The sequence below is a fragment of the Dermacentor variabilis genome, chromosome 1 (assembly GCF_050947875.1).
Source record: "Dermacentor variabilis isolate Ectoservices chromosome 1, ASM5094787v1, whole genome shotgun sequence".
In the NCBI taxonomy this organism is placed as follows: Eukaryota; Metazoa; Arthropoda; class Arachnida; order Ixodida; family Ixodidae; genus Dermacentor; species Dermacentor variabilis.
The window spans coordinates 214,608,155-214,624,469 of record NC_134568.1 but is presented as its reverse complement, the minus strand read 5'-3'; the positions used below and the strand labels follow the sequence as shown (position 1 = coordinate 214,624,469).

Genomic DNA, 16,315 nt, shown 5'->3' with positions numbered 1-16,315 from the left:
GCTGTCTTTATGTGTTATTTGTTAGCATGCACGCAAAACAAATAGCTACAATACTTGGCTGAGATGTTCAAATGTTCGTTATCTAACCACTGAATGTGTTTACTCGCCAACCTCAAGGAGTGGGTGGTTCAAGTGCGTAGTTAAGGCAAGCACAAAGAGACCACAAAGGCTTGCTTTGTTAAATTCATTCAGAGACTATATGAGTCCCAGCTGCATATGAAAGGGTGGTTTGGGGTCTAACACCTAAATTGCCAACTCACCTCTCTATTCTGAAACTCTCAGGCCGCCATATTATGTTTGCGTGTGCTTATTGAGGTGGCAAGCTGAACCTCTGCCCACCATGAAATAAAACCTTCGCTATGCCATTTCTGTGTCCAGAAAGATAATCACCAGAAATTACAACTCTTAAAGGGGTGCTGAACAATTCCTCAGGCTTGGTGAACAAACACAGTCCGCAGACAGCATACGCTGCTGCAAACATCTCAGCCAAATTTTGCAGTCATTCGCGGTGCGTGGAGCTTGCAAGCAGGGCTCGAAGTCCCCTTTTTCTCAAATGCTTTCTTTTAAACAGAAGCCTGCTCCTTACTCTTTTCTGGACACTTCATTTCATAATATAGCAGATTCCCATACGCAGCTGCTATTGATTGGCCAATAGCTGACATCAATAAGAAGGGGAGTTTGAATCAGTACGCTTCTTCCTACTGTTACTGTGTATATTTATTGATGCAGTTTATTAAACAGGCTGAAGTAAGCGAAAATATGCTTCCCAATTTTGATAAGAATTATGTAGCTCGGGAAGAAGCCAACTATCGTCTGTTCACGCTCAACCGCGGCCACCCGCGTAGGTATTAAACTTTGGCCACCCTCCTTACCAGTGTTGTAGCCGTCGGGTTTCGTTAATTTCGACTAGTTTTGAACACTCAACTAGCCTCAATCCATGCGAAACTTAAGGCCAGATCACACGCACGCTTGCCAGAGCACACTCGCTCCTGACCGCTCCAGTGGCAGACTTCACTTCATATTGAGCTATTGACAGTGCTTCAATATGCGCAAGTTGGATGTGGCTACTATCTGTCAGTCAAGCTGGTGCAGGACAAAGCTGGTCCGAAAAATGTAGCACAGCCAGACTGGAGCATATAAGTGTGAGTGCGCACTCAAGCCCTGTCATGCACAAAGCAAACACTGCGCATATGCACTAATTTTGCATGTAGCTGCAGTCCGCTACATAGCATAGATACCAAGGTCGCTGCAGAGTGCCACGGCAAGTCCACTGCCTGAGAGCGCTGCGGCTCACTGAGGACAACTGCATTTGGCGTGTCATAGGTGCCAAAATCAGAAGCAGTGGCATCTACGTGAGCATCCAAAATCAAATGTGAACTGTGTGCCATGGCGACATTCAGTAGGCGAAGCACTGTAGGTATGCCCCGCTACACCGTAGCCGTCGCAGTGCAATTCATTGAAGAAGGAGTAGAAGCACTGTGTAGTGGACGTTTGATTGCCAATCACTCGGCTTCTGCTGAATGCACTGAAGTACTTCTTGCGGCAAAGTATTCCTGCAATAGTCTATTTTAACTTCAAATACATTTCATCACTTTGATAAAGTGGTTCACGACCTCTTAAAGGCAAAAAATTACTGTCCAATGAAACATCTTATGACAGAACTTTATAAATTTGTAAGTAGAACATTTTGCTGTGCTCTGGGTGGATACATGCACTATAGTGCTGAAAGCCTGTAGTTTTGAATGCTGTGTGGTACAACCTGGTGGCGAAAGAAGTTGGCTAAGTAGTACAGATACAACAACACTCCACAGAGTAATGCGAGTCTCGCTTGTCTGTTGTTTTCTGCACAGTTTTTCGGACTCAAAAAGTGCTTGCAATGTACACATGACCTTGTGTGCTACCGCCTGTAACATAGGTCATGGAAAGCAAGCACTTTTTCCTCCAGCAAACCACGCCAAAGGCAGGCAAATCCAGCGACTACAGTGAGCAGCGCATGGTCTCAACTTGTCATAACTGCCGTTATTGTAGCGTGGCGAATTGTCATGAACAAGAGGGTCATAATTCCGATGTGTTTCTAACGGTTCCCCTCAAAGCCGTACAAAGTGGAGTGGCCGAAGCGCTGTGCTGTTCAACATTGTAAAATGAGTACACAATAAGAACTCTGTCACCAGCAGGTGCTGAAATGTATGCGAGCATCAGAAGCATCAGACACGCTGTGGGATCGCAGAGCGCAGCCACTGTAAACATTCATGGAGAAAGCTTCAATTTTCATATGACACTGTGCCCAGCAACATGCAGCCGTGGCAGCTGCTTGTTGTGTGGCTACTCCTGACTCGCCTCCAAAGAAGTCTTGAAAAAAGCATCCAGTGCAAACCTCATCGAGACCAGAGACCACAGGGCAACAGAACGAAGCTTGAGGTAATTGCGTGCCATTTTGTAAACATGTTGTCTGCTTGCAAAATTGTAAACTACCGCCACACACTGAAACAATTATAAAAGACAAATGCGAAACATTACACATAACTGTTGTGCATGCTACAAAAGTATTTGCGAAATTTATTTATTGCGTTGCAATGGGCAAGACCTGAGGGACCCAAGGCTGCCCGATAGAATGCAGCCAGCCATCATAGTTCGACCTTTAATCCCCGACATTGTTTATTGCAGATCACCTGATAATTTTGGCTCTATTAAGAGAAAGTGGTTCATGCATTCATTATTGTTAATCACACGAACATGCCTTACAGAAATTCCCTGGATCTCAGCATACGATAGTCGCTGCAGTTTGAAAGTGCAGCATGCCGAAAGAATCCATTCAATCTCTTGCACGTCATAAACGTACTTGTTCTTTCCTCTCTACCTGGCCTTAAGTTCTTGCCGTCCAAAATTTGCCAGAATTCATAACGCAGCGAAAGTGAAACTGGTGGGCACTCGTAGGGGCGCTGTTTAGTGGCGTTTTTGCAACACCACCCAGGCAGCCCGTCTGCCCCATTAGCTTGAATCATTCTGCAACCACATGCCTCTACTTTTAGTGTTTCTTTTTTTTTTTCTTTTTCATCTGTGTCAACAAACTTGAAACAGGCCTCTATGGAGGTCTTAGAAGGCCGAAAATTGCGCGAGGAATGAACATGATTTTTGGAAACCATTTGATTTGGCATCTGCATGCCTAATCAACGTAACATGAAGGCTGTTTAGCTGATAACACACTTTAAGTGTCCAAAAAACGATTATTTTGACAGCAGAGATGGCAAGAAAGCAGCACAAAATTGCGCAGAAACACAGGAGTTCACGGAGCCTTCTCTCGTGTTTCCCGCCACTGAATGTAGCAGTATGCGACTTTTAAGGAACAAGATTAAAAAGAAAAGTGCAGCGCTATAACTGTCTCTCACTATGAGGACACCTCAGCAGCACTACACAGTGGAGGGGTGATGGAAATAAAAGAGAAGTGGAAGGAGGCCTTCCCAGTCGAGTGGCAAGGCACCCCACCCGAAGAACACCCTGAGCACCGCCCATCTTGGTAAATTTGAAAAGCTCAAAGTTCCACCTTTACGTTCTGGCCCTACTCGTCTACTATGGCTGCATAGGAAAAGTGCTAACAAGCTGGTCTGACGGAGTTTGCAACAGGTCACCCTCCTATTGGCTCAGCACGCCCGCACGCTGAGGTGCTGTCCATTGACTGTTGCTATAACAACTGGTACACCAACACTGCCGGCGAGTGCTCGTCTGGCTAGGCCTGCTTAAAAAAAAACAGTTGACCTGCCATTTCTTAGTAGATCACAGCATATAAATCAGACCATGATCGCAAGTGGAGAGTTGGCGCCCGCTTAAAACGTCTTCAGAAAGCAAAGCAACTGTCCTCTGCTTCTACTTTGTTGTAGCACAGGCAGGACAAAGACACAGAAAAGCATATTAGACAACTAAGTACAAGATGCCATACTAACAAGGAGGCAGTTATCGCCATGGTTCAGACGAGCCGGTGATAAAATCGCACCAAACCATACTATAGTTGTTAGCGCATCGTGCAATCCTGTACTGCGTCGGTAATGAAGCGATAGCGAAGCAAACCATTACCCTTTGTTGTCAAGCCCATTCGCGGGTGTTGTTTTACTTTGGAGACCCTAGAAGATGTGCCGATACCTATTCCCATGCCTCTCCTTGCACACGCTGGCGGCGGGTGCGTGTTGTGTCATGCATTCTAGATCCTGCTTCGAGACTATGCTCGTATAATAATGTCAACATCAGCGAAGACGGTGCACTCGTCCCTCTTTAGAAAAGCAAATGCCATGAAATAATGTTTGTGGCATAGTTTGCTAGAAGCTGACATCAGTCCCGGATTGCAGAGCATGCCGTCAGTTTTGCAGCAAGGGTGCGGGTCAAAGAATACATTAAAAAAATATATTTTGAAGATGCTATTCGGGTAGCTGTAGGCTGACTGAATATATACATACACATGGTGGCTACTAACGGTCTAGCAATATAAATATACTTCCGATATTTTTGTAGCGGCATTCCATCAAAAATTAGCTTTGTTTCTTTTTAGAATTTTTTCAAAACACAAATTTTTGGCTCTTTGCAATTTTTGGGAGCAATGTCTCAGCCACCAGGGCAGCTAGAATCATAGCATTTATTACATCACTTAGATAAATGCATAATGCACACAATGGTAGAAGCAGATTTCCACATTGTGGTTTTCATTTTATTGGGGGGCTGTACAGGTCAGTCTACTGTTAGAAGGAACACGCAAGCATGTGGCTCATGCTCCGTGCAGCGCCATGTACAGGAAGCGGCGAAAACTAAGCGCATGCATGAAACGGCACAGGGGCAGTGCACACCGCGCATCATCTGCTGCCCCCCATTGCTTCACCTGCACGCGGTGTGAGGCGCAGCGTGGGGCTGAGCAGCCACATGTCTTGAGCCACGGTTGCGATGAACGTGATCTAAGGAGCAAAGTTGCACTTGGCTTGCCCGCCACCTGGATGCTAAGGGCTTAGAAATGATCGGCATTTTAGGACATTATAGGCAACATGGAGTGCTGCCTTTGTGGAGAAAGCTAGAAAGCTTCACGTTTGGACATTGTCGCACAACAGATCGAACACATTCATTTCGCGAAGGGAGCATGGCGATTGACTCAACGAAACGAGCACAAGTTACACCATAGTTTTTGTTTTCGGCACCGTTGCACACGGTATGTTTCAGTGCTGTCTGTCTACGATGCATTTAGTCTGTTGAGTTGCTGGAAGATACAAAACGCCGTATAAAGCTACTGTTGGTGAATCAGGAAACGTGAACATGTATATAGTCATTCAAAAGTAACACTCTTTTATTTCAAAATGATAGTGAAGGAGTGACCCTAACGTATATAAGAAAATACATGCAGAAGAATTTGCAGTTACCGATGGTGTTGTGAATGTATTTCCGACTGCGGAATGCTCGCGTGAGACACAGCACAGCGATGCTATTTGGCGTGACCAAAAATACCATTCTCTGCCCCTGCTTGTTCGCATTCTACGCCACTGCAGTAGAAGTAAGTGTCATAATGTGCTTTCTATGTCTCATGGATGGCACAGCACTAAATGTTTCTCCTTGAAGCGGCGACTCTTGATGTGCGATTGCATGGGAGGGCAGCCAAACGCAAGCAAAGTGAAAGGGTGGTTTGGTAGCAGATGACGTGCCGCATGTGTGGTCCATGCATTGTTTCGCGCATGCGCTTCGTATTCGCCGCTTCCCCTACATGGCGCTGCGCAGAGCATGAGCCACGCGCTCACGTGTTCCCTCTAACAGTGGGCTTTTGCCACATTTTGAACATAGAACTTTGAAGTGCTTCTCACACCAAAAAGGTATTCCTACCATTGTGAACCTCATACTTCCTAGTATATAGCTATGTCCTAAAGCAATATTTTGGCCATTAGTCTTTGCTCCATTGTTCATGGCAACAATAGTCACTTATCTTTAATTAGCTGTGGAACTAATTTGCCTACTATAAAAAGGATTGCATATTTGAAATTACCACAAAAATCTGAACTAGACTGCAGTTTCACTAAATTTGGTAAAGGAAGCTTTAAAGAAGGCTTCAAAGCTTCCCCCTTCTCTTAAAGTACTACTGACACAAAATTTCGAAGTCGAGTTAGCGTGTGAGGTCAATTTATGTGGGTCCACACACATCTGCAAAATATCAACGGTGACTACTGCTTAGAACATATTCAAAATCAATTTTAAAGTATGTGCGCGCAACCAACCGCAAGACGCAGCATCTCGCGACATCGACATCAAGAAAGGAATGTAAACAACCGAGAAAACGCTACGTCATGAGTTTGTGCTGCCATCAGGGCAGGTCCTGCGAGCAAGTTTCTCGTCGCTCCAATCGTCCCTTGGACGATTGGAATGGTCGCTACAAACAAGGCTCCAAATAATTACCTGTCATTCTCTGAAGCCAATGATGTCTCGTGCCGTGATTACTGGGTCATTAGCTACTTAGTGCAGCATAAAAAACAAGATATAAAATTTTTGTGTCAGTACTCCCTTAAAACATTAACATTATAAAAAAGAAAGCAAAAAAGAGCACCTATGTGGGCCCACTGAATGTGCTCTCAATTGCCGCTGCTTAATGGCCCCAATGAGAGTCAAGCAGTCATTGGGGTCACTCAGCCTGGTCACTGCAGCAGAGGTGTTGTGTAAATTATTATTGTCTGTATGTATCTGTGCATGTTTGTGTCTAGAAACTAGAAACCATTCACACATTATTCAGCATGACTGGGTTCAGATTGATGTGAGCCTACTACTGCAGACAAAATCATCAAAAGATAACCTGGCTAGAATCATTTTTACTCAGCATTGAGCCTGACTTTGTCGCGCTCAACGAAACATGGCTGTCAAGTGACATTAGGGACTTCGAGATAACACTGCCTAATTACAAAATCTTACGCAAAGATAGAACTACACGTGGGGGAGGCATAGCCATTCTAATCAGAAAAGGTTTTGCTTTCACGGCACTTCCCAACGTTGAAGGGGTGGAAGCTGTTTTTTGTAAAATGCACTTTACTTCCTGTCTAGTTGTTGTTGGCTGCATTTATTGGAGCCCCTTGTCAAACATAGATGTTATGCATTCCTTGTCTGCACTTTCATGTTCTTACATGTAGGATTATACTGGGTGGCAATTTTAACCTCCCTGATATCGACTGGCTCACGAAGCAAAATCAGACACCCTCTTCTGACAATTTTTCATACGATGCTAACATTTAACCTCTCTCGAATTATTAAGCAGCCCACCCATATGCAGGAAGTGTTCCTCAAATATACTTGACCTGGTGTTTCTAAGCGACCATTTTCCCTCTGATAAAGCCAACGCTGAGTCAATAAAGAGCGTATCAGACCACAAGATAGTATTGTGTTCTGTTCTGGTGCGTGATCGCATAAAGCCCTCCAAATCCGTTTTAACTTTCCTCGATTTCAAGAATGCAGATGACACTGGCATGCTTGACCGCCTATCACACGAATTTAGTTCGTTTGAGCAGCTTGCTTACCATTCTGATGCTGATATTGAATCACTGTGGCAGAAATTTGAAGAAGTTGTAGCACATTCTATTTCTTACTATGTACCAACCAAAGACAAGAAAAAAAAATTAATCTATGGATAAATAGCGACATTATTCATCCAAAATGCAAAGTGCCTCAGAAAATCTTCTAAACAAACGCCGACGCTTAAACTAAAAGTAACATTGTGGAACCTATCAGTTCAATGAGATCTAGAATAACCGCTGCCAAAAATCACTACTTTTCTTTCAGATTACGTAATTTTTTAAGTGATGCACCACAAAAATTTTGGAACTACTTAAATCCAAAACATCAGAAGTACAATGTCCCCCAAAGAAAGCAGAGACAGCGTTAACTTATTTAATAATTACTTTAACTCAATTTTCACTGCAGACAATCACACCCCACCACATGTTGAGATTTGCAGTACAAACTACGACGAAGCAGGTATTTTTAATCTTTTGTGAAAAATAAACGTTAAAAAACCAGGGCCTGATAATATGCCGAATGAGTTTCTCACCCGCTACGCCGAATGGGTAGCCAATTATGTGCATATAATCCAACATGTCATTAACTTCATGTACCTTGCCTTGCGAGTGCAAGATGGCACAGGTGATACCAATTCACAAGTCGGGCAGTGAAGCTGATGTCACTAACTATCACACAATATCATTAATAAGCACAATATCCAAATTACTTGAGCATATAATTCTTAAACATATCATTACTTACTTTGAAAACGAACGCATTTTGTCACTATCTCAACACGGGTTTTGTAAAGGTCTCTGCACAGTTACACAATTAATCGAATTAATACACAATACCTCTTTGGCCTTTGACGGACAAAAGCAGATTGTCCTTACCTCACTTGACTTTTCTAAAGCCTTTGACTGGGTATCACATCAAAAACTAATAAAAGAAATTACAGGTGACAGACAGTATGTAAAGTACCAATTACAGACTGGATTAGCGCCTACTCCACCGACTGAAGAAATCCGAAGTAACAGAAGTTACATCAGGAGTACCGCAGGGCAGCGTCCTGGCTCCTATATTATTCTGAATTTTTATGAACGATCTACCCTCATCCATCAGAACTAACATAAAGCTTTTCATCGATGATTGCATCATTTATAAAGAAATTAACTGTCCTTCAGATCATACTGTCCTCAACAATGCTTTAATATCAGTATCAGAATGTAAGAAAATCAGCTTTGCCAAGAATAACACGTAAACAAAACATATAAGATTTTTCTTACACCATTGTTAAAACGCAACTAACCATAGCCAAGCAACATAAGTACCGTATTTACTCGCATAATGATCGCACTCGCGTAATGATCGCACCCCTGAATTTTGTCGTCAAAATTTGTTTTTTGTTTACTTTCCCGTGTAATGATCGCACCCTGAACTTGTCGCAGCAATATGTCGTGCACCAAGTCTAGCTAATGATGATCGGGCTTACCATCTGCCGAATGCTACGCAAACGACTCTTGAAGACATACCAAGCGGTCTGCATGCACCCAACATTCTTAAGCAGATGCCCCATTTCATTCCTTTCATCGCTTTCCGCACTTCCATGAAAAAATAAAGCTACAACTAAACTTGCCTCAGCTTTATTATTTGTAGGCTTCATAATGGTTTTGGTCAACAACAACATAAAGGGCGCCTTTTGATTCTTCTTGTTTTCACTCATGGGCACGCAACAAATCGCGAGCGGCAACGATAGTGGCCTCGTTTACACTGATACGTTAGAAGTGTACCCTATTCATATGCCAATGCTTGTAACGAAGCTAAGATATTCGTCCACCCTTAGTGGAAACGTGCCGTATTAGGATAACAGTGAAGACAAATGTCGCAGTTTCCGCAACATGCCCTCCATGTGTTTCTATGTCACTGGCAGCTAAGCGCGCCCATCTCTGTTTCTGTCCCTTCAAAGTGGACATGGCTACGTTATTGTCGCAAACTTGCCGATATTAACAATACTATTCATTACTGATACGGAAGAAACTTTTTCAATACGCGTAATGTACTCACGAGAAGAAAAATAATCGCGTTCGGTGCGTTCGGCTTGCTCTGCCGGCCGCCATTTTTGTTTTGGTGTCCCGCACTGACAGCGGCATCCGCCTGCTTGTCATACCGCAGCCAATGCGGGATGGAAAAAGAAAATGTTTCTTTTTGTGGGAAATTTAACCCACTTAATGATCGCACCCCTGAATTTGCGTCAATTTTTTCGACAAATAAGTGTGATCATTATGCAAGTAAATACGATATGTTGGATTAGTGATTTCAAGCGACTTTATATGGGAGGTACACATAAACTATGTTGCAATGTCTGCCTTAAAGAGATTATTCTTCCTTAAAAGGTGACTCTGATCTGCACCACCTAAAACAAAGCTCTTAGCCTACAGCACCTTTACTTGACCTATACTAGAATACGCAAATGTAGTTTGGTCCCCGGCCACAAACAATTTAGTTAACAAGCTGGAAGGTGTACACAGAAAAACCGTTAGGTTTGTCTGCAACAAATATGGTCTATTCAATTCACCCTCAGAATTTATTGAAAGATCTGGACTCTCAACATTAATTGCACTAAATTTCCACGCCAAAACATGCTGTTCAAACTCCTTCATAAGCAGCTTAAGACCGACAGCTCGAGATTTATATCTAAATGCAAAACTAGACAATCACGCCACAAACATCCACTGACCTTACAAGAATACCGTTTAAACACAAACTGTGTAAAATATCCTTTCTTCCTACAGGCAATTAGAGAATTGAATAGATTACCCAAATGTATAACTAATGATTTGAGTAAATTTTTAACATTACTTGAAAATCACTTACTACCCACAGTTAAAATTTTGTGTACTTATGTACTAGTACAGTTCGTGAATGTGGTCATTACGTGCTGTGTGTGTGATCATTATGTTTGTAGTGCATGAGTTTTGCTCCCTCAACCCAAAATAATGTTGTATAAGCTCTCCAACTGCATATTGACACTTTATCTGTAATTTTTTTGCCCTCCTGCAATTTGGACTGGCAGTATGTAACAAATAAATAAAACCTGAATCTAAATGTGGCAGAGGACAATGCTATAACCACACAAAGCACTAATAACTTGTTTTGCCCAATTTTGAACAAACCATCCAACATATCCAGAGATGCTGCATTTCCACAATTTACAAAACTCACTAAAAGTTATAGGCGGGAAGTTAGACAAGAAACAAAGGAAAAGGTGACTATGCTTGGTCAGACAAAAATACCCACATTTTCCTTTGCGCACCAGAACATGTCTGCCAAAACAAGAAAAAAATAGGTGCTCAATATACAGGGTGTTCCACCGAACACGTTCAAAATTTTTAATAAGTTGCCTGCGGCAGATAGCTAAATCTTAGTTTATGAGCCAGTTTACTCGAAGCGACGGACACTACTTGCACAAAAAATTTATATGCAATATAGACTAATTAACAATAATGAACTAATCAACTTTTAGCTAATTACATTATGACCCATACTGCAATTTACAAATTCTAGCAGTGGACTTTGCAAGGCAGATCCACTTGATGAAACTAATTCTCAGGACGACACCAGCTTCGAGATATTAATTCCCGAACTTTGCGGAGAAATGCATTGGTGTTCCAGTTACTTGTGTGCTTCAGTGCATGAAACGACCTTTTGTTAACAAATTAACTGGAACACCAATGCATTTCTTTGCAAAGTTTGGGAATTTATATCTCGAAACTGGTGTCACCTTGAAAATTCTTTCCAAGTGGATCCGGCTTGCGAACTTCACTGCTGGAATTTGTAAATTGCAACATGGGTCATAATGTAATTAGTTAAAACTTAATTAGTGAATTATTATTAATTTGTCGATTTTGCATCTCAATTTTTTGTGCAAGTATTGTCCACCATTTCGAGTAGACCAGCTCATGAACTAGAATTGCGATATCTGCCACAGGCAACTTTTAAAGATTTTTGAAAGTGTTTGCTGAAATACCCTGTATATGCAGCAACATAGCACAGATAGACCAAGCTGTACATCAACTGCTTTGGCTTGTCTTGACTATCATCATCAGGCTATTTCATGTCCACTGCAAGAAGAAAGCCTTTACCAGCGATTTCCAATTACCCCTGTCTTGTGCCAGCAGACACTGCCGTATACCTGCAAATTTCCTAATTTCATCACACCACCTAGTTCTCTCCCATCCTTGACTACACTTGCCTTTCTTTGGCACCCGTACTGTAATTTGAACAGACTTCTATTTACCTAACTTAAGCATTACATAGCCTCCCGAACACCGTTTCCTCCTCTTACTTAATCTCAACAAGAATATTGGCTACCTTCATTTGCTCTTTAATCCATGCTGCTGTCTTCTTGTCTCTTGACTTTTTACCTATCAGTTTTCATAACATTTCTCACTGCACGGTACATTACTTCTTCTCAAGCTTCTTTGTTAACCTCCATGTTTCTGCTCTATATGTTAGTACTAGCAGAAGCAATGATTCTGCATTTTTCTAGGGTAGTGGCAAGCTGCCGATCACCACTCGGTAGAGCCTGTGGAATGCGCTCCAACCATCTTTTTGTTTTCCACAGACTTCCTTCTCATGATAGGGGTGTCCTGTAGCTAACTGGCTTAAATAAACGAACTCCTGCACAGATTATAGAAGCTGACATTTTGACTAAGTAGCATGCAAATGTGTTAATTTTATTTTCAAAATTATCACATAAATACGACTACTTGAAAATTCATGCTCCATAAGGAGGATAGTAACTACATTTAAATTTGCAATTTGCACCACCACCTAAGAAAGCTTGCTACACCCCCCCATAGAAGGTAAAGAAAAAAAATTATTCCAATCAAGGTTTGAATCAATGTATTCTGGATAAAAATTCTGGAGTTTTACGTCTCAAAACCACGATTTGATTATGAAGCACACAGCTGCACTGCGTTTGTGACCACAACTCTGCTATTCAAATGCTCTAAATCGACTCTTAGTTATGTACCACAGTAGACAAATGATATGCAGTGGCCATTCAAATGAACAAGTCAAACACCTAGATTACAGATGTGTCAGGCTAAATGCCAGTGTACTCCACTTCTAGTTTCACCTTTCAATGATCATCCTATATGCTTGAATCGTCTCATTAACATTTTGTTTTTGTTCATGACAGAGCACTGCAATAACAGTTCTAATCCGTATAATGGAAAAAAGTTTGAGCTTTACTTGCACTGCTGACTGTTAAAAGAAAAAATGCTGGATGGTTTTGGGAAAGCTTCACCACAAGTGTGAGGGCGAAATGCCTGTTTATTCTGTCCAAGTTCAAGAAATAACATCAAACAAATAACTGTGTAAATAGTGATTCACTAACCATGATAAGACATTGTAATTGCGCATGCTTGTTTATCAGAGCTTTTCCTGTTTTTCTTTTGTTTTCGTCGCGAAAACAACTTTCTGACATTCACAATGTGCATATAATTGGTCTATAATCGCAGTACACATCTCGAGACCAATAAAACTATACTTATTTGCAGTTAAAAGTACTCCACATTACTTCAATGTTGTAATATGCCACAAATACATGTACTGACTGATACACTCTTTGTACAAAACAGTGCATTATAGCAGTTGTGTGGCGAACACACAACATTCAGGCTGTTTAAAACAAACAGATTTAGGTGCTCCAGTGATGGGGCCTTGATGTAATATCGGTGTCACACAGTGCATTTTTGGTTGAGATCAAGCCCGATCCGGATCTAATTTCTCGGTCATGATAGGCTCCTTTTTGCAAGCTGCACGAGGGAGCGAATCACAGTTGAGAGCTTCGATCCAGATCAAGCTTGATCACGATCTAAAGTGCGCCATGTGACACCAGTATAATATGCGATACTTGAGTTTATGGTCAATATTCAACTCATACAAATTTAAACTGAAGGGCAATTCTCTTATTTCAGTGATCACAACACTTAAATGAGACAATACAAATTTTGGATAAGTTTGAATGTTGAATAGTATGAACAATTCTACAATTTTTTATAATCTCACAAAAACGCCAACTGGCAAGATGATAGGAGCTGTGTCGCAAAATGCACATGTGAAAATGGCGACGTACAGTGCATACAGGCAGCGTCCTTTTGAGTGCTAGGTTATGCTATTCAGCCCGACATAGCCCCTGCTGCTTATGAGCTTATTTATCACTTGCAGTCACTTATGAAAACTATTGTGTGCATGTTTCTACTCAAGTTGAAATCAGATAGGCCACAGGAGCTATGCCGAGCTGAATGAAAGAACATAGCAAATGATTCTCGGACAGGACAACGCTCAGAACACAGCTGTACTCCATGACATGGTGCTGACTGCCGTGCCCGTCGATGGTCTCATAAAATTATTTAAAAAGTGGAGAACCATTACAACACTGATCTCTAGAAAATAGAACAAGGTCTGTGCATCTTCCAGCAGTGACATGATAGTATCGCAACCCCTAGGAGAAGCATCCTCATCATTGCGGTTAAATGACTTTGGTCAAAATTACATGTTCCAAACTTTTCTAGCATATATACAGAAAGACCCTTCAGCTATCACGGTGGCTACTGCATAACAATGAAAATGGTTCTCACATCCAGACTGGGCTCCCGACTGAATTCGTCACTCTTGGCCTGGCTGAAATCATAATCTGGATGGAAGGATGCATTCAGGGTGCCAATCAAGTGAAATAGAGTCTTGCGACTAATAGTGTCACATAAGTGGCACTCTCCATCATCACTTTGGCTCCGGCTGCAGAGAGGAAAGAGTGACAAATATGAGTGCCGACAGCACACTAAGTAGCAATGTAGGTTGCAGCAACATAGATGTTGGGTGACTTGCCTGTAAAGTCTGCTTGGACTCTGCGAGACGAGTACACTTTGTGGTGGCGATAGTGCTTGCAAGTCATTTGGGCCACCACCTGCTTCAGCATTCATGGTCTTGAACAACCGCTTATCGCTTCCCACCATCTTGCAGGAGTAGCTCTCAATCCTGGGCAGAGAATATAACAGTTCACATGCAGTGCTGACTATTGTTCACTGTAGAAAACATGCACAAGGTTCTGCTTCAGAGCACCTCCACATATATATATATATATATATATATATATATATATATATATATATATATATACACACACACACACACACACACACACACACACACACACTTGCAATATAAATAAACTCTCTAAAAGAAGTATGCACTCGTAAAGCGTGCGCGCAAGTCTTCATATCGAGAAAACTAGTGGTGACGCCAATTTGCAGTTCCAAACCTTCCTGTTCAGCTCCCATTCAGCAAACAAAAAACGTCAAGCAACTCTCATAACCAGACAAAGCCTTTGAAAATGTGCTCACTGTTTTCCGTCTATAACATTATGCTATTAATAATGCAGGAAAGCATTGGCAACTACTCTTCTTGTTGAAGATCACCGTTCTTTCAAGCGCTAACGCAATCGCAACTTTGCCTGAACTCGCAATTTTGTCAAGCACGCGCTGCACAATCAAATGCAGGATGAGAGTATTTGTTGCAATGAAAATAAGAGTAGGCAATTCTGAAATGGCGTCATAACTGCAACATTGGCAAAAATGGTCCTAGCACGGCTACCGTACTCCGTAACGCAGTGTTCCTGCAGAAATAAGAACAACCAGGAGTTCGTAAGTGGGCGCCTACGCAGCTTACTGCACACGATTTCAGAGCATCAATGCAAGGTAGCACACATTCTCGCTTTAATACGACGCCCTTATTTCTATCGCTCGGAAAGGAGACAAACTTTTTTTTCTGACATCACCAATCGCCGTTAAATCAGCATTTTGGCGAAAATACCGGGGTGCCCTGTACATGGCAGACATTTAGGTGAGCACTCGTTCCAGTACACATTATTTTATGCGATGTTCCAGCTCGAGCTTTCGCTCTGCACGTACCTGCCAACAATCTTGCAATCACCAGTCTCGAAGCACAACGCTGAGTTGATGGCCTCGAAGCGGCTGCTCTCCAGAAGCTTCATTGTCCCACTGAGACTACAAGCGCGCAAGCAATATTAAAGGAACACAAAAGTGATCGCGTCACAGTTCGAGCGTTCGACACGAAAATAAGCCTAGGCGAAAAAGTTTTCCGCAAGTCTTCGAGGGTGCTCCTCTATTCTTTTACTTTTCTTAAGGCTCTTCGAGCTTCCAGAACTCGTAGTGAGGCCAAAACTCTGAAATTTCGACCTAAGGCCAGCGATCATTACTTCTGGACGACAGCTGATCACTGTTTTCATCTGGATTACAACAATGGCGTCTTGTTTCGGGTCAACTGCGCTGTCGTTCTGAAACTATGTCACCGAATGCTCCTGGCAAATGGTCGAGCTCCGACAACCGCGGCAGGCAAATAAACTTCACCCCCACGATACAACAGCACCTGAAGTATCCTGAAATAAAGCGATGAGCCGTTGTTCAAAGCTTTCACTTGGCAAGCGCAGCAGCGCGCAGCTCATACAATCCAAACGTAACTAAAATATGCCACTACTCTCGTCACCGGTGTTCGGTGAAAAAAAAAAAGAATAATAATAATAATGTCTTCTTTTTTTTACTTCTTCTTTTAATGGGTTACATTAGGACTGTGCTAAACAAGACAGATCTCGAATGGGAGTGAGTCCTTATTCTCACAGGTTACTGTGGGTAGGTTATCAGTGTTTTGATCAGTGTTTTGATTTTGAAATTTTGAAATATTGGCTTGCGAATGCGAAACCACCGCGGATTGCGGTTCCCATTTTCATCGCCTA

The 16,315-nt window shown here is 42.2% G+C and overlaps 1 protein-coding gene across 2 annotated transcripts in view; it reads right to left on the bottom strand.

Annotated features, from left to right (window-relative positions):
* The window catches only part of Maf1 (repressor of RNA polymerase III transcription Maf1), a 35,868-nt gene extending 19,796 nt beyond the window's left edge, over positions 1 to 16,072 (bottom strand). Inside the window, exons 1-3 of one of the 2 annotated variants that reach the window (XM_075668540.1) lie at positions 15,474 to 16,068; positions 14,392 to 14,541; positions 14,145 to 14,301 (exon numbers count right to left, since the gene is read on the bottom strand). In XM_075668540.1, coding sequence (XP_075524655.1) covers positions 14,145 to 14,301; positions 14,392 to 14,541; positions 15,474 to 15,556 — 390 coding nt within the window. In that variant the 5' untranslated portion in view covers positions 15,557 to 16,068. Of the gene's footprint in view, positions 1 to 14,144; positions 14,542 to 15,473 lie in introns of both variants that reach the window. The other variant, XM_075668530.1, reaches the window with a different exon arrangement.
* Between the last annotated feature and the right edge of the window lie 243 nt (positions 16,073 to 16,315).